The 26,935-nt window shown below is 27.9% G+C and overlaps 1 protein-coding gene across 2 annotated transcripts in view; it reads left to right on the forward strand.

Annotated features, from left to right (window-relative positions):
* LOC100574565 overlaps positions 1 to 26,935 on the forward strand; it is a 76,772-nt gene that overhangs the window by 16,165 nt on the left and 33,672 nt on the right. The window contains exons 14-26 of one of the 2 annotated variants that reach the window (XM_029487626.1): positions 3,094 to 3,141; positions 3,328 to 3,405; positions 4,281 to 4,334; positions 6,409 to 6,453; positions 9,358 to 9,426; positions 14,758 to 14,805; positions 19,841 to 19,900; positions 21,797 to 21,841; positions 23,446 to 23,502; positions 23,756 to 23,812; positions 24,734 to 24,778; positions 25,035 to 25,088; positions 25,185 to 25,220. In XM_029487626.1, coding sequence (XP_029343486.1) covers positions 3,094 to 3,141; positions 3,328 to 3,405; positions 4,281 to 4,334; positions 6,409 to 6,453; positions 9,358 to 9,426; positions 14,758 to 14,805; positions 19,841 to 19,900; positions 21,797 to 21,841; positions 23,446 to 23,502; positions 23,756 to 23,812; positions 24,734 to 24,778; positions 25,035 to 25,088; positions 25,185 to 25,220 — 696 coding nt within the window. The remainder of the gene's footprint in view (positions 1 to 3,093; positions 3,142 to 3,327; positions 3,406 to 4,280; positions 4,335 to 6,408; positions 6,454 to 9,357; positions 9,427 to 14,757; positions 14,806 to 19,840; positions 19,901 to 21,796; positions 21,842 to 23,445; positions 23,503 to 23,755; positions 23,813 to 24,733; positions 24,779 to 25,034; positions 25,089 to 25,184; positions 25,221 to 26,935) is intronic. The other variant, XM_029487627.1, reaches the window with a different exon arrangement.

Below are 26,935 nucleotides of genomic sequence, written 5' to 3' on the forward strand. Positions count from 1 at the left end.
TTGAGGAACACCATATTTGATAATATTCAAATCACTTGCAATGTAATTTCATCTTCCTATTTGTTTTCTATCAGATAGGTAGCTTTTAAACCAATTTAGATTGCGTTTATTTATTCTGAAAGTAGGTAGAATTCTAAAAATAATTTCATGGTGTATTAGGTCGAAGGCCTTTGCTAATTCTAGGAAAACAGCTAATGCTTTATTACCATTGTTTAATATTCATCATATAAATTGGGTTACATCAAATAACGCATTCTCTGGTCCTAAGTCCGGTCTAAAACCGTACTGGTTTTTAGACAATAGTTTATATTACGTGTTCATTATTGCTTTAATTATTTTTTCGAAAATTTTGGAAAAATTTGTCAAAATAGATATGGGTTGCTCATATTATAGTTTTCGATCTCACTCCTTATATAGTGGTTTGATTAAAGCCCATTTAAAATCAGCCGGGGAAATACTATTTTTAATACTTAAGTTGTATTTGTATATATGTGCAAGTATATAAACAATTTTTTCAGAGATAAAATATATTAATATTTTAACCGTTTTCATATCATAATATCATATTCCACAGCGGCATCGGTGTCGGTCTTCATAGATAACAACATGTTATTCATGTATACAACAACTAGATAGCCGTCTCATACTACAGTCAGTGGCGCAAATAGGGGGGGGGGGGCTTAGCCCCCTCAAAATATAATAGTATACCATTCTTAAAAGTATTTACCTATAAATTATAATTTAAAAAAAAAATGTGCTGGAACTTGAACCCCCCCCCCCCCCAAACATTTTTTCTATTTGCGCCACTCACTATAGTTATGAGTTATGACCAATGTTGGAGTTTGCCGCCATTTATAAAGCAGGCAATGTTTACAATTATTCATATACATATAAACTATGATAATATTATTTTGTAAACATTGCCTGCCTTGTAAATGGCGGCCGACTTCGATGGTAAGAAGGAGAAAGCTATCTACTAATTCTATATATAGTCTATGGTCAGTCTTGTAAAGTACCTGAGTAAAAGTATTTGAGTAAAAGTATTCAAATACTTTTTAAGTACTCAATTACGTATTCTAAATACATTTGAAAAAAGTACTTGGGCACAGTATTTGAATACTTTATGAGAGTATCTGTATTTAAAATCAAATACGAATTTTAAATACTTTTTTCGTCCTACTTTATTTACGAGGACGCCAAACTTAAATAAAATAATACAAATTTGAAATTGTAACTCATTTTTATTTATAGATCGTTCATCGTTGTATTTTGGTATATTTTGGTATATATTGTAATATTTTTAGTGGTCTATAATTTAATTGAATGTATACAGTCCGTCGATTTCCTAATAAAATTTCACTATTTGAAATACCTTTACTCGAATTATAGACATTATACACGCCGAATGCGGGGTTATTCCTGATAATCCGTCCTTGCATTATCACAGATTATGATTGAATGAAATTTTACATTTGTAACCATTTTAGGCCTTTAGGACCATTACATTTTAACAACATTTAAAACTATAGATGGTGCTAAAATGAAAAATTTAATTCAGTTTACTTAATGATTCAATTTATCTTACTCATTAGGCCAGGGTAAAAAGGTAAAACACATTTAAAAAAAAAAGTATTTGAAAGTATCTGTGAATACTTTTTAAAAGTATTTGTATTTGTACTTAAATACTTTTTTTTCAAGTATTCAGATACGTATTTTAAATACTTTTGAAAACAAGTATCTGTATCTGTACTTGAATACTTTTTAAAAGTATCTTTTACAAGACTGGGTATATCTTTGAAATCTATTATTTTTGTATAATACAATCAACTTTAATAACTCAGAAACTAAATTATAACCAATAAAATATTCGATATGGCGATATATAATATTATATACATCAACATTTTCAAAAAAAAATCATCTCGCAAACAATATTCAAGGCTTTTTTTTATAAAAAAGGGTTGTTCTCATTTGAAAAAATAAATTTATATCACAACATTACATTCCTTAACTGCCTTAAAATATTACCATAATGGACCAAAGGAAGTACCATGCCTCGTGAATCATTCTGTATTTCTGTATATAAAATATATAAACTTCATCATGATATAACATTATATTATTATAACAAAATATAATATACACGTAAGAGAATATAATAATGCGGGTAAACTGTAAATTATTTTTTCTTAAAATGTATTTTACTATTTTAAAGTAAAAGTAATAATTCTACTTTCATATGATAGTTTATTGTTTTAATTCAATATTTCATATTATTATCTGAAAATATTATATACAACACTATAAACACAATACTAGGTAGGTACCTACTTCTATAACACCTATTATAGAGTACCTAGATATTAACCATTTTGTAGTTTTTAATTATTTCAAATTTTCTATCGATTGGTAAATAATCAAAATTGCTATATTGATAAATGTGTGTTAGTGTTCTGTTTTATATTCAATACAACTGTATTTATTAGGAGATAATTCTTAGGTAATATCGCTTTATGTAGCAAAACATAATATAGATTTATTTAATGAAATTGTGACTTAAGATCTAATTTACTATATAGTCTATTAAGAATTAAAAATTGCATATTAAATGTATGATAAGAATAATATTTAAAATGATCTTTTTCCATAATTTCAATACACATATACGATAATTGTCACTTCACTATTTAAGATTTTGAATTATTAAATAAATTATTAAAAGCACTATTTACACATTGCAAAAAAAACTAAATTGACAATAATTAGGTAATTAATATCTTATCATTAAAATGATGTTTTAATAATTTTCGAAAATCCCAGAATGTACTATTAAGTAGGTACTAGTAAGCAATATCAAATATCATATTATACTAGAGATACCTAGGATTTTAGAAGGTAATAGGGGCAGTTGTAGATATTAAATTATATTGCAGTTGAAATCCATAATCGCAGATACATTAATACTTCCCGAGGACAAATAAAAACATTAAATGTATGCAGTTAATAAATAATATTTATTTTTCCGAAAACTTTAGTTAATAGAACAAAATATGTTAGTTTCTTACCTATTCAAATTATTTGTTTTTTTTTCAGTTTATCCCGATTTGTTTGAACTAAGGTATTCATATAGGCTTACAAAAGGTACGCATGTAAATATTGATGTATAAAGTGGTAGTGTTTATTTTATTAGCTCATTGGTATTGTATGGAATGATATTAAACTTTTATAATATTAAATATAAGTAAAATCGTAATTGAATTGTTTTCAAGTAGAATCAAATTTATATAATGTTAAATGTAACGAAAAATGTAATAATTTATGTTTTAGTATACAGAGAAATTCAACGCGTCAACTATCTAGATGATAAATTCAAATTATATGAGGACTACGAAATAGTTTCAGAAAGTAATGCTTACTAATTCACATACTATAGTTTATATTACTACCTATATTCTACATAATTAAAAGTTATAAACATGATGTAAAATATAAATTACTTGTTACCTACTCGTTTAAATGTTAGGTCACGGTAAAAATTAATAAAAGGAACATTTTGCGACCTTTTGTACAAGTTATTGTATTTTTGAAAAAAATGTAAGCTGTTTATAAGTCATTGTAGGTCAAGCAATTTATTTTTATTATTTTTGCTAATATTTCGGGAGGGTTGAACCTCCACCCCCACCTACAACCCAGCGTTTAATTATGAACTTAAATTGTTGAAAAAAATTGTATTGATTTGTACCTAACTTTTAACTTGCTCTTCCTTGCAGTTATATGTTATTAAATACTTTTTAATATCATCGAGTAAATTTATCTATGAGCGATGACTGATAAGATTATATTCTATCATTTGCACTCTACATTTTATTCTGTAGTGACACCTTTTACAATCAAACGATTTATTTAACATAGTACAATACAATTGAAGAAACCAGATGACCATCTACCAGTAGTTAATTCATACCTAATTCTTGTACGACTAAGTTTTAGTAAGCGTTAACGTAATTTTGTAGTTTTTGTGTCTATTAATAAATGAAACAACAATTATTACCACGTGTCTGGCTTGGTATTACCACTCGGGCACAGTCAAAAGCAATCACAAAAAAATTAATTAAATCATTCATACTGCCTAACTACAATACTAAACACAATGATGTAGTCGCATTTATTTCTTCATTAATATTACAATATATTTTAATATTACATTTTTTTTTTACTTACGCATTTTATATTAAATTATTAATGAAATAATATGTACATTTTGAATGTTTTTTTAACAGTTATTAAAAGATCTAACCCGTATCTAGAACTAGAAGAAAAAGTTGAAAATTTATGTAAGCTATTTCAATTTATTAAATTATATATTACTATAATAATTTTAAAGTTAAGTTAATAGCATAATAGATATTTATAGGTATATACTATAATACTATATACTATATATTATTATAATATATTTATATGTATTAATATGTTTATACAAAAGTAATAATACTATACCTATTAATACTATGTAATTTATTACTCAATTTAGCTTAATATAAGTATAATGTTAAATATGTATATTTAAATTAAAATTTCTATAAATTATAAATTTAGGTAACTATTTTAATATTAATATCAAGTTGATAATAGTGGACAAGTAAAATCGTTCTGTTGTAAAGAAGATAGTTGTCGAGTATGTAATTGAAATGGATGTGTTAAATTTGAATTAAATGTTAAATCATCGTATAAGAAAAACGATATTTATCGTATACGGTGCGTCAGCTTAGTATACTTAAATAAAAACAAATTTTATAAATAAAAAAAATTAGTTAAAAATCAAATAATTGTCTTGGCTATAAATATAGCATTACTTTTCAGTTTTCAGTAAACTTTCATTTTTAGTTAAAGATATGATAAGAAAAACTTATGAGGAATCTTCTATTAAATTTTCAAATGTTATAGTTACGAAAAGAATACGATAATAATTGTATAAGTTTTTGAGTTAAAAAGAATTAAATGGATGTCAACAATAAGTTTTGTGTAAAAATTCTAATTTCTTCTTATTTTTTTTATTTTCCCGACACTTTCAAAAACGACTAGGAATTTCCAATATTTAACTCTCAAATGCACCAATTAGATTGGTTTTTCTATAAGAAAAATGCTGAAGTATAAAATTGGAGCATTTTTACTGCCCCCAAAAGTTAAGAATAGGCAGAAAAAAACACATAGGTACATTCATCATTGTAAAATCAATTAATTCTTCCGCTACAGTCGGAAATCGGACTAAAATAACTTGAGATAAAAATTGACCTTGCTATGAATTTTACTGCAAATTATTAAGGATATAATATCTATTACAATTTAGTTCTAAAAACTATGTTAAATAGAATATTTATCTGGTATAAAATTAACGATCGATAACTAAAGAGTTTAGAATTCTAGAATTTCCTAATTTTTAGAAAATTGTTTTATATTCTCAGTGGAGTGGGAAATATGTTGTTTTTTAGAATATTGACTCAAAAAACACTTTTTGTAGATTTAAAAGTTAGATACCTACATCATAAATCATAATACTAATTACTATTATAATTGCATAATATGCTCTGTTAGCCTTTTCTAAAATTAATATATAGATCATTTTTAAAAGAAATATTAGACAGAAACTCAACTGATTAATAAACAGTAATTGTCAGTAATTGTTTCCTATATTTCCACTTTAATATTTTCAAGTTTGAATCATAGACCGATACTCATAAACAGAGTATGGTGGTAGTTCCTGTGATGAAAGTAGGATGCGCTGTACATGGTGTTCCTTTCTTCTGCGCATACACGAAAAATAAACCAGATTGTGCATAGTTAAAAACAAAAACAGCATAATTACGTAATTATCGTATTATATCATGCAGATTCATGAATATTTCTTACAAGTTTCAATTAAATTAAACGAGTTATGAATAAACTTATATTAAGTATGAGTGTATTACTAATAGCTAGTCTCGTTTTTGATTTCAACGTTTTCGTTACATTGACTTATTATAATAATACATCACTGTAACACTGCAGTTTGCCGTGACCACACCATCTATCCCCGCCGACAAGACATGCTCCATCTATGTCCTATGAGTATAAGGTCTATGAGTTGAATACACATTTCAACCATTATATCTATTCGTAAATATTTATTTGAATTATTATTTATTATTTACATTTAGTTTTAGAGTTACTTACGACATACCTATCACTGGATGGTTTTCAACATTTTCTATACATTATAAGTATTTTCAATATTATAATATAACCTAACTAATTTGCGTGTTATATACAACTAATATTGAGTAACAAATTACATATTATAATATTTATAGAATATAGGTAGATATTTTCTAGAGTATTTTGTGATAGTTGATTTGTTTATTATTTTAGTGAAACATATGATGAATGGTCAAGAATTTAACCAGCTAACAAAATGTAAGATTTTTTAATAAATTATTACCTATACCTACCTATAGGTTTGGAGGAGATGAATAATTAACATATTAATCTAGTTAATAATGCAAGATAATTAATTGTACGATCATACAGGATGTTCGAATTACTCAATATACATAGGACATAGGTATAAGTGAAAACGCACTCATTAATCATTAGAATGGTAAAAATATTGTTAAAGTGCATATACTGGCGAGGACGGTTTTGTCTGATCCTTATATAGGATGATTTTTGTGTAATCTCTTCCTTATTAGCGTATATTGATTAAACGTAACGTTGAGGTATCACGATGCATTTAAGATGTTATATTGTACAGTGCAACGTAAGTACCTCTGGACGCTGGTAGAGCATTTGTGTCGTTTTATAAAGCGTCCGATTGAACATCGAGAGAGTGTTGACACGGTACGCTAGTGCTCAGGAAGGATGGGTAACACTTTGAATGACTACACACGGTTTTAATAGTTTACTGTATCTTTATTGCTCACAAGATATACGTGCTTATACAGTTGAAACGAGACAGCCGGCGGCGCGGTCGGACCTCGTGCGGGAGACAAGAAAGACGTAGCGGCCGATATTCCGGAATAGCCGAAATACCGACTGCGACATTGTCCCCCGTCAAGTTTTTTGGATAAACCTGGAATGTTTCGACTCAGTTTTCCCCATTTGAGTGGTGTGGGTGAAACCACCGAACGACTTTTGGGTTTTTCCCGGCCCGCATGTCTGTGGGCTCGGACATATCGTGCGGATGAATGGGTGTGACCAATCGCTGTATTCACGGTCGCGCCACTCTCCCCCGTCAATCAGCACGGTGTGTTTGGTTTTCTTTTACTCGTCCTTGTTGGTATCCCCATTTGTTTGTTATTTTCCGAATTCACTTCGTTCATTGTTGATCGTCGCTTGAACCGGTCGTTGCGAACTTTGGATTGTGTTGCCCGTCTTAACTTACCTGGGTCCGTTAGACGGCTTCTCTGTTCACGTGTACTACCTTTGGTGTTTACTTCCATCGTTCCATGGCTTAGTTCGAGTTCCCTACTTCCAACGTGGTCGGTGACGGTATGACTTTTTAGTCGTCATTTGTTATTCCCACTTGCCTCCGATGTCAGTAACGTTTGTTCCCTCGATTGGGACAGCCGGTGTGACGTTATTGTCAATTGAACGAGCCTTAATGACTCCTAATGTCGGTGACACTTGCTGTTTGCCTACTCCCCTATTTACCATAGCATTGAAGTGACAGTGACACCGGTTCGGATCAGTGTTCGGACTTATCTAGATAAATTTATCTGGATGAATATCTAGATAATTATTTGTTCATCTTTTATCTTATCTAGATAAATAGTTATAAGGTATCTAAACGTTCATCTTAGATAATTTTTTTACTAATCTAAATAAATCCATCTAGATACATTTTTTATTGATAAAAATCGCGAAATTGTACTCAATTTTTAAATATTTATACAGATTCTCAAACAATTTTTATGGTTTATAAATAATGTAATTATTTTTATTTATATCATTATTATTATTATTATGTTTCTAGTGCCCAATTAAAATATACCAACATTTACAACCATTTAAAAAATACATATCTAATCCGAACACTGGTTCGGATACCCTTTTGAACCTCCGCGTGCCTTGAAACCTTTTGAAACCTTCACTTGCGTGGGGTAATCTCCTCTAGATTCTTGCGGACATGGTGTTTGGGACGCGTCTTTTGCCCTTTGCTTCGTGGTGTATCCATTTTGTATTGACTGTGAGTTGTAGTGTTTTGGTCCTATCTGTTGACAGCCTTCATTGTGGTTGTTGTTGTTGTCGTTTATGGAATTTACCCACATTGCTTCGGCGTTGATTTCTGTCATCCACTATTCGGGAGGGGTTTTCCTGATGTACGTGGTGTGCTGATTGTTGTTGATCTCGTTCACTGATGTGTGGGTTTTGTCCGTGTGTTTCGTCGACTATGTGTTTCCCGACGTTATGCGGGTATTCGGTGTGGTCGTCGACCGGGTCGTTACCGCCGACGCGAAACCTATTTGTCACGATGTTCCCAGGTTCAAATCTGTGCTCGACGTGTTTCCCAAACGACTCTTGGATCTCTACCAGTGCCGTTTCTCCGTTGTTTTGGGGCGTTGTTGCCCCTTAGTGTCCGACGACCGACGTCCGAGCCCCCACCACCTGCCGCGCCAACTGACCCGTGTCGTGCGGGTGATAAGAAAGACGTAGTGGCCGATAGTGTGGTGACGTGAGTATTCTTATATGTGTTGCATGTGCTGTGTGTGTATATACCTAATGCATATTATGTATACAGGCTGTAACAGAAAAACTGACCAAAAAAAAAAAAAAATGTTGCTACTTAAACGTACCTATGACAAAAATTGATAAAATTATATGATTAGTAAATAAATTAAGAAATATACCCATGTTATATGATTAGAAAATAAATTAAGAAATATACCCATGTTAGCAGATTTCCAAAAATAATATTTTGAAAAAAATTATTGCGTTCCAAATTAATTTAATCAAAAAAATATTGATATTTTAAAAAATTCTAAAAAATAAACTACTTGACTTAGATAAATGTTTTTACTATCCAAATCGTTCTTATAGTCAGATTCACAAATTGACAATTTTATTCAAAAAAATTCAAATTAAATTTAAAATTTAAAATTTTTAGTATTAAAATATAAAAATATTTTTATTATTACACGTGTAGCGCAAGTGGCTATAAATTATGTATAAACAAAACAATTTAAACATATACTAATATAGTGATAGTAATATAGTGTAAAATACGAGTACCTATAGTGACCACATTCTCCCAGAAAACGGAGTAGATAAAATAAATAGATTACAAAATATATTATTTCCTAATAATGTCATCATTTTTAGATTTTCCAAAGGTTTTTAGACCATATTCTGATTTTGTTTATCTGTGGAATATTCGAGAAAAACCAAATGGTAAGATTATAATTATATAATATTATTTATTTTATTTGTATAAATATTATATATATTATAATAGGCGTAAGTACAATAATAAGATACTAATTATGATAGTAATATAACATCAAATATTATATAATCTACGTACCTATAAATAAAGTATATTAAAATTAAATGAAAACAATATATTATGAAGTTAAAAATACAATATATATATATTATACAAGATACAACAATAAATAAGTAATACAATTTAGTAAAAACGTTTTGTATACTACAAATTTAGTAGCAAAGTTATTTATTTTTCACGCTATATAAAACTTAAAATACCTACCTATGGGTTTACAATATGAAATAATTTGTTTGAGTGATAAAAATGTCATCATTAAGTATATAAATAAATTTTCATCATACAATGATTTGAGGCTAAGGTGGTATGGTTATTGGTTAATAACAGTGTCGGCCTGGGATCTAAAGAGCCCATGAGGCAAATTGTTCAAAGGGCCTCTCAAAAATACCCCTTTACCTTTTTTTTAACAGCTTTCACTGTAGTAAAAAATGTTCAAAATGTAAAAATATCTATATTTACCTATACAAGATGTAACTACAAAATTTAATATGCATAAAAATTAAATAACTTAACAGAACTGGATTGCTCTACCTATTGTTCGATTTATATAAGTAATCCTTTAAATAAACTTGATGAGTTAACCACATTGTCAATCAATTTTTCTCGGTCGATTTTTATATCTTTTTCTAGAGCCATCATCATTGACGGACCCAAATTTTCTTGTTTTATTGTTGATCGTAATTTTGTTTTTATAATCTTTATAGTTTTGAAAAAACTCTCTCGCACGAAACTTGTGTAGATGGTAAAATTAATACAAATTTGTAAACTATAAATAAATTATAAAATAGATTTGATTGAAATGTTAATTCTCGAATTATTACAAAAGCACAATAAATACAATTTCTGCATTTATTACAATCAGGATTTTTTGTTACTTCATCTTCACTCTCGGTATCATTAGATGATTCAGTTTGAGTATTTGTATTATTTTAGATTCTGGGTGGAACGATGAATGTATTGATTTTACAATGATTTTCTTTTTTTTTTTGTGTCTGTCATCACCTTTTAGGACAGTAAAAGTGCTTGGACTTTCTTCAACAGTACCTTTTCTGATAGGAAAGTGAATCTAGTTGGTACTTTGGGGGGTCAAAAGCAAAAATTTCCTAGTAGATTTCAAATGCAACGTGAAAAACAAAAGAAAAATTAAGGAAAAACGGGAATTTTTACGCAAAAGCTGTTTTCAAGAAAATCGATTTTAGTTTTTGGCGCAACTTTAAAACGAAAGACTGTAAATACATGAAATTTTCACTGGTTGTTTATATTTCCATTTTCCATACATAATACAATTTTCAAAATATTTTGATTTGTTTTGAACTGTTTAGGGACATTTTCAGTTTCCAATTTTATTAGTTTTTTTTTTCTATGAATGTCAATAAAACTTTATTTGTTGAGTAAAAATACTTGAAAATTTAATACAAGGCTCCTACTATATTGTTACAATGATATTGGAAAAATATCAAAAATCCTTAGTCACATTTTTTTTTTTATTAGCATTTAAAGTTCAAAAATTGACAAAATTGAAAATATGGAAAAATCACGAAAATTAGCAAATTATTTTGAGTTAAGAATTCGTAATGATTTTTCTTTTTAAATCTAAGATTTGAAAATTTAATACAAGATTCCTCATAATATTTTCTACCTTTATCAAAAAAAAAAATGTCTACAAGAAAGTCAAATTAAATTTTTATAAGCATTTGAAATTCATATTTTTACAACATTTGATATTTGCTGGATTTCTCATGTGACGATTTTCTTATTTTATTGTAATTTATTAAAAAACGAATGATTGTAGATACTTGAAAATTTCACTGAATGTTTATATTAGCATTTTCTATACATGATAACATTTTTTAAATAATTTGACTCTTTTTGAACTGTTTACGGACATTTTTTTTTTTAAATTTTTTTAGTTTTTTTTTCTATAAATATCAATAAAGTTTTATCTATTGGGCCAAAAAGTGTAAAAATTTAATACAAGAGTCATGATATATTGTTACAACAGCAGTTGAAATACATAGGCACAATTTTTTTTTATAAGCATTAAATTTCGAATTTTGACAAAATATATCATATTTAAAATTTAATAATTATTTTTAGTTAAAAATGTATAAAATGTTCAACTTTTATAGCTAAGGATAAACAATTTAAAACAAGGTTCCACGTAAATAGGTTATAATATATAAATTACTTTATTCACAATAATATCATCAGATATACTTAGTAATATCATAGGCTGACTGACCGTTTTCGCTCAGAATCGTTTTTCTAATACAATGATATTATTATATCATTGAATTCAAATTTAACACCATCCATTACAGTGACCCACTTGTAACCTACTGTACAGCAGAGCGACATCCACTTACCTACCTTTTTCTATATGAGATAATGAGTAAAATAAAAAAAAAAAACAAATTGATTAAACATTAAAATTTCTGTTTTTTCGTTTGTTTTGTATGTTAGTATTTGTACTCAATAAAGGAGTGCTACAAACTTATATAATGCTTAGAAATTATATACATATATGCCCTATTTACGTTAAGAGGTCGTCACTGGGCATCAGGTTAAGTAAAACCACTTTTGTAATATTAGATTAATTTACCTGATACCAATAGTCAAGTTTATAAAGGTAGGAATATTACGAAGGTCATCTTTCAAGTTTTTATTGATATTTTATTAAAGCGAGTTAGTATCGTAAACTTGTAGTATTTTATCTTTTTATAACTCACTTTAAAATTAAAATATCAATTAAAAGCCTAGATATGCCGTAGATAATATTCTTCCCTTTATGTTTGATGGTAGGTCAATTAACTTAAAACTATCAATACAAAATTGATTCTCCTGAATGAAAATGTTCAATATTACGGGAATTTTTACGCAAAATCTGTTTTCGAGAAAATTGATTTTGGTTTTTGGTGCAACTTTAAAACGAATGACTGTAGATACATGAAATTTTCACTGGTTGTTTATATTTCCATTTTCTATATATGATAAAATTTTCAAAATATTTTGATTTGTTTTGAGCTATTTATGGACAATTTCAGTTTCCAATTTAATTAGTTTTTATTTCTAAGAATGTCAATAAAACTTTATTTGTTGAGTAAAAATACTTGAAAATTTAATACAAGGCTCCTACTATATTGTTACAATGACATTTGAAAAATATTAAAAATCCTTAGTCACAGTTTTTTTTAATTAGCATTTAAAGTTCAAAAATTGACAAAATATGTAAAAATCACGAAAATTAGCAAATTCTTTTGAGTTAATAATTCGTAAAAATTTTTCTTTTTAGAACTAATATTTTAAAATGAAATACAAGATTCTTTATAGGATAATCTATCTTTACCAAAAAAAAAATGTCTATAAGAAACTCAAATTAAATTTTTATGAGCGTTTGAAATTCATATTTTTACAACATTTGATATTCGCTCGATTTCTCATGTGACAAAATTCTTATTTTATTGTAATTAAAATACGAATGACTGTAGATATTTGAAAATTTCACTGAATGTTTATATTAGCTTTTCCTATACACCATATAATTTTGAAAATATTTTGACTCTTTTTGGGCTGTGTACAGGCATTGTAAGTTTTCAATTTTTTTAGTTTTTTTTCTATAAATATTAATAAAGTTTTATCTATTGGGCCAAAAAGTGTAAAAATGTAATACAAGACTCCTAATATATTGTTACAATAGCAGTTGAAAAATATTAAAAATACATAGGCACAATTTTTTTTATAAGCATTTGAAGTTGAAATTTTGACAAAATTTATCAAATTTAAAATTGAATAATTATTTTGTAGTTAAAAAATTATAAAATGTTCAACTTTTATATCTAAGGATTGAAAATTTAAAACAAGATTCCACGTAAATATTTAACTCTGTAACCAAAAATTCTAAGAAATACATAAGCACAGTTTATTTTTATAGTCATTTTAAGTTCGAATTTGGACGAAATTACATGTTAAAAAACCTAGAATAACTATTTTAGTTATTTTGTTGTGATTGTAATGATTGTATAATATTATTTGTGGGTACTTGAACTTCTAAAGTATACTATTATATATCTATGATAATACCACGGTTTCTTGTTGATGTATAACTCGTTACCTGATGGATATTGTGATATGATTAATTTGGAGCGACATCCACTTACCCACCTTTTTTATTTTTTTTGTAATTTAAATCACTAGAAGATAAGTCTGGTAGGAAATTTTTAAATTGAGAAGATAATTATTTTAGCTCCAAGTATATTACTTGTCTGTCTACTCCTGTTAATTCACAAATAGTTTTTAAAGCATCACTATGTTTCATTGACTCAATGTTGGAAAATGATTTTGGGTCTAACCTATTGCAGTCTCTGAGTAAATTTTCATTTGGAACAAATCTTTTTTCAATACTATTAAGTATGGTATCCAAAATAATAAAAGAATTTAGTTTGCATTTTTCAAATGAACTAACACTTCTGGATTCATCTTGACAACTTTATCACCAGGTGATATTTTTTTTTTGAGGAAAATCATCTTGAATATCAATTAAGTTTTCATTAAGGTAGTGATTGTTAACTGTCTCTACAACATTTTTGTATTTTTTCAACAAAAACAATACATAATTATTATTTATTTTTTTAATATTTATTTTTCATGGTGTCTATCATTTTCCAAGCTTGTAAATAATTTATGGATTTGGATTGCAAATATTTTGAAACAGAACTAGTTATAGTATAAATATCAATCAATAAAGTTGCCACACAAATCATTTTAAACTTTTTTCAAACTTGTATTTATACATTTTCAACAAATGAAATAAGGCCTTATCATGAAAAATACAGGTCGGGGCCTCGGAGGCGATCGCCTCCTAGCCACCTGGCCCAGGCCGGCACTGGTTAATAAGTTGCGAAAATTGCAATGAGATAGGATCTCGGAGTAATAACGAAGCAATAGCCTACCTATGTGATCACAACAGGGTAATAGATAAATAAATCAATTAAATGTATCACCTTGATTTGATTTATTTCTAGTAAACTTAGCGCCTAGCGGTACCTAATAAAATATATAAAATATATTTATGTTATAAATATTTTAGTTTTATGGCTAATTAGTTATAAGCGTCCAGTTCAGAGTGTATAGCAATATTCACAGATAAAAAGAGACTTTTTTGCTCCTCTAAGGATTATTTTTTTAGAAATAAGTGTAACTGTTTATTATATTTGTAGAAGAGTCAGATGTTATGGATGAAGAAATGTTTAATTCATTCAAAAAAGGTATAAGTACAAACAGTCTATAATACAATAGTTAATAATACTTTATAACATATAAATATTATATTTTATCGACACAATATACCTTAAGACTGTCGGAGACGATATTTATTAAGGGAGAAAAATGCAGTTAATTTCTAATTAAGTATACTGCTCAGTGCAATAAGTAGGGGGGCATGCCCCATAGCTTTACCCTACTATAGCTTGTTACGGATACAATTAAGTAAATGTATCACGCAATTGGTAACACCAAAATAATAACGTGAAATCATCGGCTTCGACCATATGCATACTTTGATAAGCTGGTTTTTAATATCAAACGTATTTTAATAAATAATTTGAAAAAAGTAAAATTCGTCGAAAAAAAAAACGTGTCGTACCTATCGATCAAGTTTTTCTTTGCAGTTATTCATTCTTTAGGGGAAGTATTTTTTATTTCATTACACTGTATATTTTGTACAAAATAATATTTCATTGGAATTTTCTTTTTATACAAAATAATTATTGCGTTATAACTATATAGTTAGTATAATATAATCGTTAAAGATTGCTGGGCTAAAGCTGAAGTTAGGGCTAACTGTTATGGGGTAGGTAAACTTTAAACTGTAACTGATACTAACTATAACTTGATTATATTTTTTATCAATTTTTTTAATGTTTGTATACATTGAATTCGCCTGTGTTTATTCAAAGGTTTTTTTTAAAATTGTTTTGTACAGATGTTACTTAGTTATAGATGAGATGACTAAGGTTACTCTCCGTTAAATACAATGTGCACCTTTTATTAACAAGTAGATAACATTGTGTACCTAATGTATATACAATATACATTATACATTGTACATTTTAGCTAAATATTCATATTCATTATGGATTAATTTAGAAGGTATATATTATATAGCTAATGATTGCACAAGGCTAGAAAGGTCTAACATAGCCCATAGGTACTATGAAAATGTATAAGGACTAATTTGTATCATTTTATCCCAGGTATGTAATACATTGTCCCGTCCTGGAGTAATGTGTCACCAATTTCTTTTTTACTTCTAAAGAAGTTTTAACTAACAAATGTATCGTTCATAATTATATCAATCATTACTTGTGTAACTAATGAAAATTAATATTTAAAAATTATTTGACTGCATCAATTTTGTATAAAATACAAAAAGACCAATTCTAGCTCCATTCTCCCCTACCTATAATAAGTTTAATAACCATAAGGAAAAATAAAAATTCACTGATTGATCGCGGGTTTGGATCCAAAAGGTTCTATGTGTAAATTTGAAATTGTTCAGAAAAGCCAATTTAAATGTATTTAAATATTTTTCAGCTTATAATTATTTGATTTGGACGTATAAATTATCAAAAAATTTTAAATTAAATCAGAATTTATATTATCTCATTAGTTAATTGAAAAGGAATTTGGCTATCAAATAATATTGATAAAACCAAACTTGGAACCAAAAAGTTCTAGAGGGAGGACCTTTTAGCCCAAATATTAATAATCAAATATGAGATAGAACATTTTTGCAAACAATATAAATAAAAGTATTGTACCACATAGAACTTCTTCTACATTGTAATACCAACCTAGCATACAAAATAATATATACTAATCCCGAACTTACTTAATTTATTTTATTTAAGAACACCGTCAAATTAATGCGTCGTAATATTATCAAAATGATATTATTATTGTTATAAACATTATTTACAATATTATAATTATGTAATATATAAACTTAATATGATAACAAAATACGAGCAAACGTCGAACAATGGAATATCCCAAAGAATATGTTATTTTAGTAAATACTTATATGTCTATTTATAACATTATTAAACTTTTAAAACACCGCCCGACCACTGCAACTCATTATGAATTCACAATAATATTATTGTTGTACAAATTATTGTACGCGTGGTAGTAAAATTCACACCTAGAACTTTTTATTCCAAATAAAATAGTTTTTAACTTAGATAGAACCCTTTTGTTCTAACATTAAATAAATTAAGTACAGTTCTATCTATATTTCGCAAGAGTGTTATTTTAAAGATAGATAGAACTTTTTTACACTGAATAACTTCTTTGATTCTTAACATATTGAATTCAGTCAGTTCAGTGCCGTCCGTCGTAGCGTGTACACGCTTCGCGCTCGTTAGTGTTATCGCACAGTTATGCCTACCTTTAATATTATTATCGCTCATTAAAAGACGGTGTTTTTATATTTATATAAAAACCGAACATGTCGCGTCTTAATACACCTTCCAAACGAAATCTATCTTCAACGTCGTCAACCTCGTCGTCGCCTAAAATCGGTGACAAAAAATCCAAAATCTTCGTCTCTACTAACAAATATGCCGCTCTCGCGGACGATTTCGATTCTTCAACTGAAGTCTCCAGCCCTCCCCCGGTATCAACTTCACCTTCTATTCAAGATGCAGTCACTGATGACCCCAAATCACCAGGTATACAACCCTTGGATGCCGAGCATCTGAAGTCTCCGCCTATATTCGTCAAAAATATTGCCAATTTAAATGCACTCAAGAGCGACCTTATTCGTATTACGGGGCCGGGTGGGTTCACCCTATCTGCATTCAACGATGTTTTAAAAATTAAAACTCCAAACTGCAAATTGCACTTACTAATTATAAAGTATATCATGGAAAAGCAGGAGGAGTATTCTTTCCACACTTTTCGTCCGCGTCATTTGCGCCCAATTAAAGCATTCATTCGCAATATTCACCATTCCACAACACCAGAAGAGATTGAAACGGCTCTATCTGTGCTAGGTTTCTCAGTCGTAAGTGTATCTAATTTTATTAATAGGACCAAGAAATTGCCACTATCTCTTTTCGCTATTGAGCTTGAGAACAATGAATTTAATAGAAATATATTTAATGTCACAAATTTACTTAATTTTAAAATCATCGTTGAAAAACCAAGACTAAGAAAAGCTCGTGGTCACCCTCAATGCAATTATTGCCAAACCTATGGGCATACGCGCAAATATTGTTGTCACCCTCCTCGCTGCGTGAAATGTGGCCAGGATCATCTCACTGACGTGTGCGTCAAAACGCGCGATCTTCCGGCAAAATGCGCCTTATGCGCTGGTGATCACACGGCCAACTTTAAGGGTTGCCCGTCGTATAAAAAGTTCGCTTTGTTCAAAAACAAGAAATCAACATTCCACCCTAACAGTAATACAAATGTACAAACACCTCCAAAAGTTTCGTCAAACGAGGTTCCAGGAGACCATGCTCGGCAGCTTCCAAGGAAATCCTATGCTGCAGCGACCAAAACGGTTACTTATTCCATGGATTCCATCTCAAATGTTTTATCTGAATTTATTTCCAATTGTAACTCTTTAATTACCCCACTAATTAATCTCCTTACGGAGATCGTTAACAAGTGTTTCTGTCCGTAGCGATTGGGTTTTTGTTTTTTCTCCTATTTATCTTTTCATTGTATATTAGATTATATCTACATTTTAATTATCTATATTACTTTAGTATATATATATAAATTGTTATCTTATCTATTGTATACATTTTGTTTAGGCTAACTATAACATCATTAATTTCATATGCCATATTTATATTGTAATTGTTGAGCCATAATAGTCGATGACTGAAGGCTAATAAAAAAAAAAAAAAAACATATTGAATTCTTTACTAGCTAGAAAAAAGCGCGGTAAAATTCATAGCCTATATGGCTATATAACGAAAAAAGTGAATTTCATAAAATATTTACATAGAACCTTTTGGATCCAAACCCGCGTGATGTCAGTCATAAATATTGGTCTGTTCTGAAAATATTACGTTGAGCTTTATTATTTAATAATTATTTTTAAATTTCTCATCACAGAAAACAACATTTATATTTTTATCGTTTTAGCTGACAAATGTCACACGCTTACTAAAGCACATCGTAATATACAAATAATAGATTTATAGGTTAGGATTTGTAAATTTATTTTAAGAGACATCCCATTGCTATTTCTTTATAAATTCTATAATTTACATAAATAAAATAAACCTTGTATTAAAAAAGCCCCACAAGCCCACACATATTTTTTTCCTCCTTTTCAGGATTAGTAGAATGGTTTAATTTAAATAGATAATATTAAATTGGATACCTAATATTATATTAGCTGATAAATTTAGCTTAATAGTTACAATTTACATTTCACACGAGAACTAGGTAGTCTCCCATTTTTTTTTCATTTAGGTAACTGGCAGTATCCATTCAATTCGCTGTAAAATGTTAATGTATTTTAGATTCTGAGCGGAGCTAGGAAGCTAGTGGTTTTACAGTGGTGTTTATTTTTTTTTTTTACCTGTATACCAAATTTCTACTAGAAGGAGTGCTTCGATTTCAACATATTATAGTACCTTATCTATTAGAAAATTAGATCAATATGGTACTTTAGAGATGTCATTTTTCGATTTTCTCAATAATTATTTAATGCCACGGGAAAAACCACCGACAAATTTTAAAAACAGCTAAAAAGGGATTGTAATTTCTAACGCTTTGTGTATCACCATAGAAAGGAATAAAAAATAATAATATTATAATATTAATTCAACTTACAGGATATAGTAAATAATAACAATATAAAATATCCCGACTGATAAACCATCTCCGCTCAGAATCGTTTTTCTTATACAATTATATTATATCATTGAATTCAAGTTTAATACAATCTATTATACATTGACCCACTTCTAACCTACTGTACACCAGATCGACATCCACTTACCCGCTTTTTTCCTCTTATTGTTTTTTTTTTTTTTTTGATAATCTTTATAAAGATAGGCACACACATTTAAATTTTGTAAGATTTTGAGTTTTCCTAAAAAAGGGAGGACATGGGCAAGTGGCAATGTATTAGACTGAATTAAACACCATACGATATTAATTCTCGAATCGCAACTTGAATAATGGTTTATTTCATGAATGTGTGTTGACTATTATGCTCAAATATTTTGATAGTTGTAATAAATAAATAATGAAACGATTTATGTTACATTTCAGCTTATTTTGTATCAATAAACGAAACCTATATGGAGTATAAGACAAGAATGGAATCTCTAGGTACTTACATAATTTTTAATATATTAGTATATTACCTATATAAGTATTTTTAGTATAGTAATAAATAAAATATTATGTAAATTTTATATTTACATTTTACATGAGATCAATCATAATGTGTGTTATACATTTTACATGATATCAATCATAATGTGTGTTAATATCATATTTCAATATTGGTTTGAATTGTAAGCAATAGAGAAATTATATAAACTGATATTTTGCTCTGTTAAAATATTTTAGAGTTTGATCTAATCAATTATGAAAGAAACATTTTATACAATTTTGTATTTTGTAACTACGACAGAGAACTTCTAACATTATTATATTTGTATTACGCAATCGTAAAAAAAAGTCAGCTATAGAAACAAATTTGTGTCATGTTATGACAATGTCTGATCTGTAGTTGTATGTTGCATATTTTTCATGTTTATTTATTTTTAGCTTCGACAAGTATCTAGATTTTTTGCCTTTTTACTTTTTAGGCATGTTTCTTTTTTTTATTTTTAGACTATAGTCCTCACTCATCTGCCTTAATAATTAGTAATATCCAGTATTACCTATACCAGGCGTACCCAAGCCGCGGCCAGCGGGACGGATCCGGTCCGTGGAAGTATTCCAACCAGCCTGTGAACACTTTATAAAATTAGAAATATCTATAGGTATAAATAAAAATAAAAATTATAATTTAAAAAAACAAAAAATATTATTTTAAAAAGCTTTTAAGAATTACAAAATACTTGACAATTTATAAGTATATTTTATCAAAACTAACCGGTATATACGGCCCGTTGTATAAATGTGGCCCGCAAGTTGAAAAAGTTTGGGTACGCCTGATCTATAGGTACTCAGTGCAAAAACATTTTATAATGATAAGAATAATGCACCGCAAAACGAAATTGTTCATAATATTAACAAATGTTATATTTTATTATATTATTACAAACATATATTGTTGCGCCGCGTCGCACCTACTTGTGTAATTTGTGGTTTGCGGCAACGACTTGCGGGGTGCTGTGGACGGGAAAAGGTTACCCAAAATATATAATAAATAAATAATGTTTCACGTTAATAAATTATAGATGTATACTGTATATGACACCAATCAAAATATATATTGTACAATAAACCCAAATAAATTTAATATTCATAATTTTAATTATAATGGACCTAGCATAGGGCGCCCCGGGAATAATTAACAATATATATATATCTAAATAATAAATAATAATAATAATATCACGCAAATATCTCGCAATATAGTTTAAAAAAAAATACAAGAAAACCGGTAGGTATACAAACAATATATAATAATATATATAATATCGACGTAAGTTGTCAGGCGATACACGGAATCCTTCACCCTCGAAATATGGCACGATGACACGATGTTCCAACAAATGGTTAGCCGTATTGCACACGTGAAGACAAAAACATCAAATGGTGGGTAATTTACCAATGACTGGGGTAACGCACACACGTACCGACAGAATCGTCGAATATAAAAATTGACCACAAATCACAAGATTGGGTGCGGCGGCCCACAATAGCACGCAATAACGGTGGGCGGACAGAGACGTGTGTCGCGCCCAACCGTTGGAAAAAGACAAAACAAAGGTGTCGCTTGTCGTACAACCGACTGTCTAGCGGCGTAGCTATCGCCAGACGACCTGTCGCCGGACACTGGAGGGGGAAATTGCTGAGCGCTTTTTTCTCCGCTGCAACGTGGTGTCCGAAGCGAGTAAATACATATATATATCGACATGCAAAATTGTTCCGTGTTCGAACATATATATTTTTAAGTAATATGTATTTGATATTCAGTGGTCTTTAAACGATTAAAACCTACACATAGTTTTATAATTTTGGGTAATATTGTATTATTTTTATTTTTAGAACTAACCGCTGTTCCCAGTAAATTTCTCCGTTACTTCAAATCAAGTAAGATATTATTTTATTTTTACAATATAAAACAATATTTATTATTTATACATATCAAATATCAATATTCCTTATTGATTTTACTTTACATTATATAATATGCATATAATAGGTAGGTACCGATTTTGTTCCAATGGCATTCCTAACCAGAAACAAATGGTTCAGTTTACAATGTTGATTTGTTATAAATTATAATATTTATATTGTCCTAGAGTTTTTATTATACTAATATATTTACTTGCAGTGTCCAAAATTTTATAGAATATAGAACAATATTATTGGTTCATTTAATATTATATAAAAATAAATCAGTTTTTTGATAACTGTTGCTTAACTAACATGCTTAATAAATGTGTAGGCATTTGGTAACTCATCAATATGCATCGAGATTTTATATTATACTATAGCTGTCTTACCCGGAGTTTTCCAGGCCAAAAATTTGTATTTTTAATAAATATATTTGTATGGAATGTATCTGCCATATTTCTTATAGTTATAATATTAACAATATATAACTAATTGCAACCATTTAGATAAACAAATTTTCTTTTTTTCTTAAATTGAAAAAATCATATGTGAATTACGCTTAATATATCTATAACCTATAAGAGTTAAAAAAATAAACTACAAACACCCTCCAAGTTTCAAGTAGGTAATATATATTAATATAACTTTTATTAAAAATGGTCCAGTCGTTTTTTGAGGCTATTAACTTCTAATGAACCAACATCCAATTTTAGTTGTATAACCAGATTTCGTCAGTGAAGAAATAAAAAAATACAACATTTAGATTTTAAAAATGTACCTTGATTTTGGTGTACCTCAGTTCAAGGAAAAATTTGCATCGCTTTGTGAACTAATTCGACCAAGGTGGACAATTTATTTAAGAAGGATTAAATATAGCAATTAGTATAAATCGAACGTGGTTCAAACTACTCGTTTAACTTTTTTGGTATACCCAAGAGGCCAAGAACAAATTGAAATATTCACAAAGTGGTTAAGTAGTTTTTGAGTACCAATATAATAGCTACAAATATAATCTCAAATTTGTTTTGAGATATAATTTCTTAATCGAAACAATAAACGTGACAATTTGATGCATGCTTTAACCCCATCTGCCCGAGTAACTAATGGCAACTATTTTTATACAAAAATGTTCATCGTAAATCTTAAAATCCTTGTTTGAGTACCTCTCCGGGTTGGACCTACCAGGTCCAATTGTGAATCTAAACCATCCAGGGAACCACTCAAATACACATAAACAATGTCAACAAAATCGGCCAAGTCGTTCATGAGGAGTTCAAAGAGGTACAGTGTACCATACAGTATACACGTGATTACAGAAAAATTATATATATGTATAAATATAATACAACTAGAAAATTCATTGTAACTAACTTATAACTAATATGCATACTAATTGTACATAAATTATATTTAACGTTGCAATTGTAAAGATGTGTACAAATGTTCAATTTCAGTCTTTCACATATTAAAATAAATTATGACTATTTTTGTAACTAAAATAAGTATTAATGTTGATAGGTTACATTGTATACATTGTGTATTGATTTTTGAAAATGTTTCTTGTGCATTTTTTTCAGTTTATCCAGATCTAATTAACACACATCAATATTACTTTGCAAAAACTGAATTATACAGTAAGTTTTAATGTTATATATAATTTTAAAATTGCATTCATTCTTTAATACTGTGGATTTATTAAGTTCAATGTTTATAATAGAATGTCTTAGTCTTTAAATAATATCACGAATGTAAAAATAATATATATTCCATATTATTATCATTATTATGAATGATTTTAAGATTTATTTTCTACACACTTTAAATTCATTTACAATTTACTTATCAACCTACATAAGTAAATGAGTTTTTTTTTTTTAAATTTTACAGAAGCTGTTGAACTAAGATATATTCAAAGCCATCTGACAAAGGAAATAGAGCAAATAGGTAAATTATTTGAATAATAATATATTAATTTATTATATTTACTTACATTTTAGATTCTGTTGTGGTTTCAAATTATATGACTATATTGTATATCCAACATAAAATTTGTTTCCATTCTTATCTATCCAATGGTACTTGGTAGTATCCAATCTACTCCAGGGTATACTATTTTTTGTATCTTCGTTTCAATAGTCTTTACTCATCGGTCCGATGAAATCACTGTAGAGGTATTGCAATGAACTGGGGTAAAATTGGGCGACAGGAACACAACTTTCTCAACGCATTTATAAAGGCTTTATAAGTATAAAAGTAATAATAGTTTATAATAGTATTATAGTATAACACTAGATTTTACTTAATTCTGGGCGTATTCAAGAAATTACATTTAGACATAATAAGTAGTAGGTAGGTACTAGGTAGATACATACTCGTATTTCTTCAATATTTTAAAACCTCAATAAAAATTTTAGTCGTTTCCTCTGCCTACTATAGCAAGTTAAATTTAAAAACTATAAATAAACATTTGTTCAATAATTTCGACAATCTGTGAAAACGTTTGTAAATAAGTAATATAATTAAGACTTATGAAGAAATTATTAAAAGTTATCCATAATGGATACTGTAATGATTTGTAAGACAGTACTCATATTAGTTTTTAAATAAATATAGGGAATTTATAATATAAAAATCTATATTTACCAAAATACCTAAGAATTGTTTTAATTAATATTATCGAAAAAGGTGTTACTGTATAAATGGTATATAAGTTAATTCATTCTATGTTATTTGTAATATAGATATAAAATATATAAATTTACTTTCTTTAGGAAATATTTTAAAATTCTCCGAAACAATACCTGATTTATAATACTATAGTTATAATTCCTTGTAGGTACCTATAATAAAACACAATTGTTTCAGGCTACTCTCCTTTATCCAGCAACGACTATTCTAATTTTCAAAAATGTAAGTGGGATTTATACCATTAATATTATACTTTATGTAACCTAACAATTTTTTTCTATATATATATTTTTTTTTTTTTTTGTTATATTAGTTAAATTAATAATCGAGACATAACTCACATATAAATATAATTATATTCTGTAAAACATGGAACATTAATCGTTTAGAGTGTAAACATAATATGTTGTTTATAATATTAATAAGAATATTATTATGTTTGATAAATATTTAAACTTACAATAGAATTTATTTTTAGATTTTCCAAGAATATTTGATTCTCATACAAATTACTTAAAAGTTACTATTGAGGGTAAGATATTTTCATATTATAGTTTCTAGACATTCTATTACATGGATATTGTTTAAAGAATATTAACGTACCTACTTACATAATCAATATCCACAGAAAACGAACGTAACAAAAATGAAGGTGTAGATGGAGGTAATAATAGATAATATTATGTTTACCTTTTAATATATAATACAAATAAGAAATACAAAAGGTGGGTAAGTGGATGTCGCTCTGCTGTACAGTAGGTTACAAGTGGGTCACTGTATAATGGATAGTATTAAATTTGAATTCAATGATATAATATCACTGTATAAGAAAAACGATTCTGAGCGGAGACGGTTTGTCATTCTAGTTATTAGACATACATATTATAGGTATACTTAACTATAGTAATAAAAAAAAATTTACCTCTAATAGGTATCAACAATAAATTCTAAATTAATCATATCACGATATCCATTAGGTAACGCGTTATACATCAACAACAAACCGTAGTACTATCATAGATATAATATAATAGTATACTTTAGAAGTTTCAAGTACCCACGAATAATATTATACAATCACAACAAAATAACTAAAATAGTTATTCTAGGTTTTTTAATATGTAATTTCGTCCAAATTTGAACTTAAAATGACTATAAAAATAAACTGTGCTTATGTATTTTTTAAATTTTTTGGTAACAGAATTAACTACTTAGGTGGAATCTTTTTTTACATTTTCAATTCTTAGATATAAAAGTTGAACATTTTATAAATTTTTAACTACAAAATAATTATTCAAATTTAAATTTGACAAATTTTGTCAAAATTCGATCTTTAAAAACTAAAAAAATTGAAAACTGACCATGTCCGTAAACAGCTCAAAAAGAGCCAAATTATTTTCAAAATTTTATCGTATATAGAAAATGTTAATATAAACATTCAGTGAAATTTTCAAGTATCTACAGTCATTCGTTTTTTAATTACAACAAAATAAGAAAATCGTTATATGAGAAATCGAGTGAATATCAAATGTAGTAAAAATATGAATTTCAAACGCTCATAAAAATTTAATTTTACTTTCTTGTAGACATTTTTTTTTTTGAAAAAGGTAGACAAACATATGAGTAATCTTGTATTACATTTTTAAATCTTAGATTCAAATAGAACATTTTTCATGAATTTCTAACTCAAAATAATTTGCAAATTTTCGTCATTTTTACGTATTTTGTCAATATTTTAACTTTAGATGCTTATAAAAAAAAATTGTGACTATGGATTTTTAATTTTTTTCATCTGCCTTTGAAACAATATAATATAATATAATAGGAACCTTCTATTAAATTTTCGAGATTTTTTAACCAACAAATAATATTTTATTGATATTTATAGAAAAAAAAAATAAAAAAAAATAGAAATTGAAAATGTCCGTAAACAGCTCAAAATAAATCAATATATTTGGAAAATATTATGGTGTATAGAAAATGCTGATATAAACATTCAATAAAATTTTCATGTACCTACGGTCATTTTTATAAGAGTTTCACCAAATACCAAAATCGATATTTTCGAAAACAGATTTTGTGTAAAAATGACCGTTTTTCCTTAATTTTTATTTGTTTTCCACGGCGCTTTTGAAAACTACTTGACAATTTTCACTTTTGACCCCCCAAAGTACCAACTAGATTCACTTTCCTATAAAAAAAAAATACTGTTGAAGAAAATCCAAGCACTTTTACTATCTTAAAAGGTGATGACAGACACAAAAAAAAATTATTGAGTGGTGTTATTTTGGTTGAATTCAATAGTTATATAGGTCTTATAAGCTTATAACTTATAACTAACGGTTAGGATCGGAACTTGAAAAAAACTAAGTCACCCAT

Source organism: Acyrthosiphon pisum, chromosome A1 (genome assembly GCF_005508785.2).
Source record: "Acyrthosiphon pisum isolate AL4f chromosome A1, pea_aphid_22Mar2018_4r6ur, whole genome shotgun sequence".
Classification (NCBI taxonomy): Eukaryota; Metazoa; Arthropoda; class Insecta; order Hemiptera; family Aphididae; genus Acyrthosiphon; species Acyrthosiphon pisum.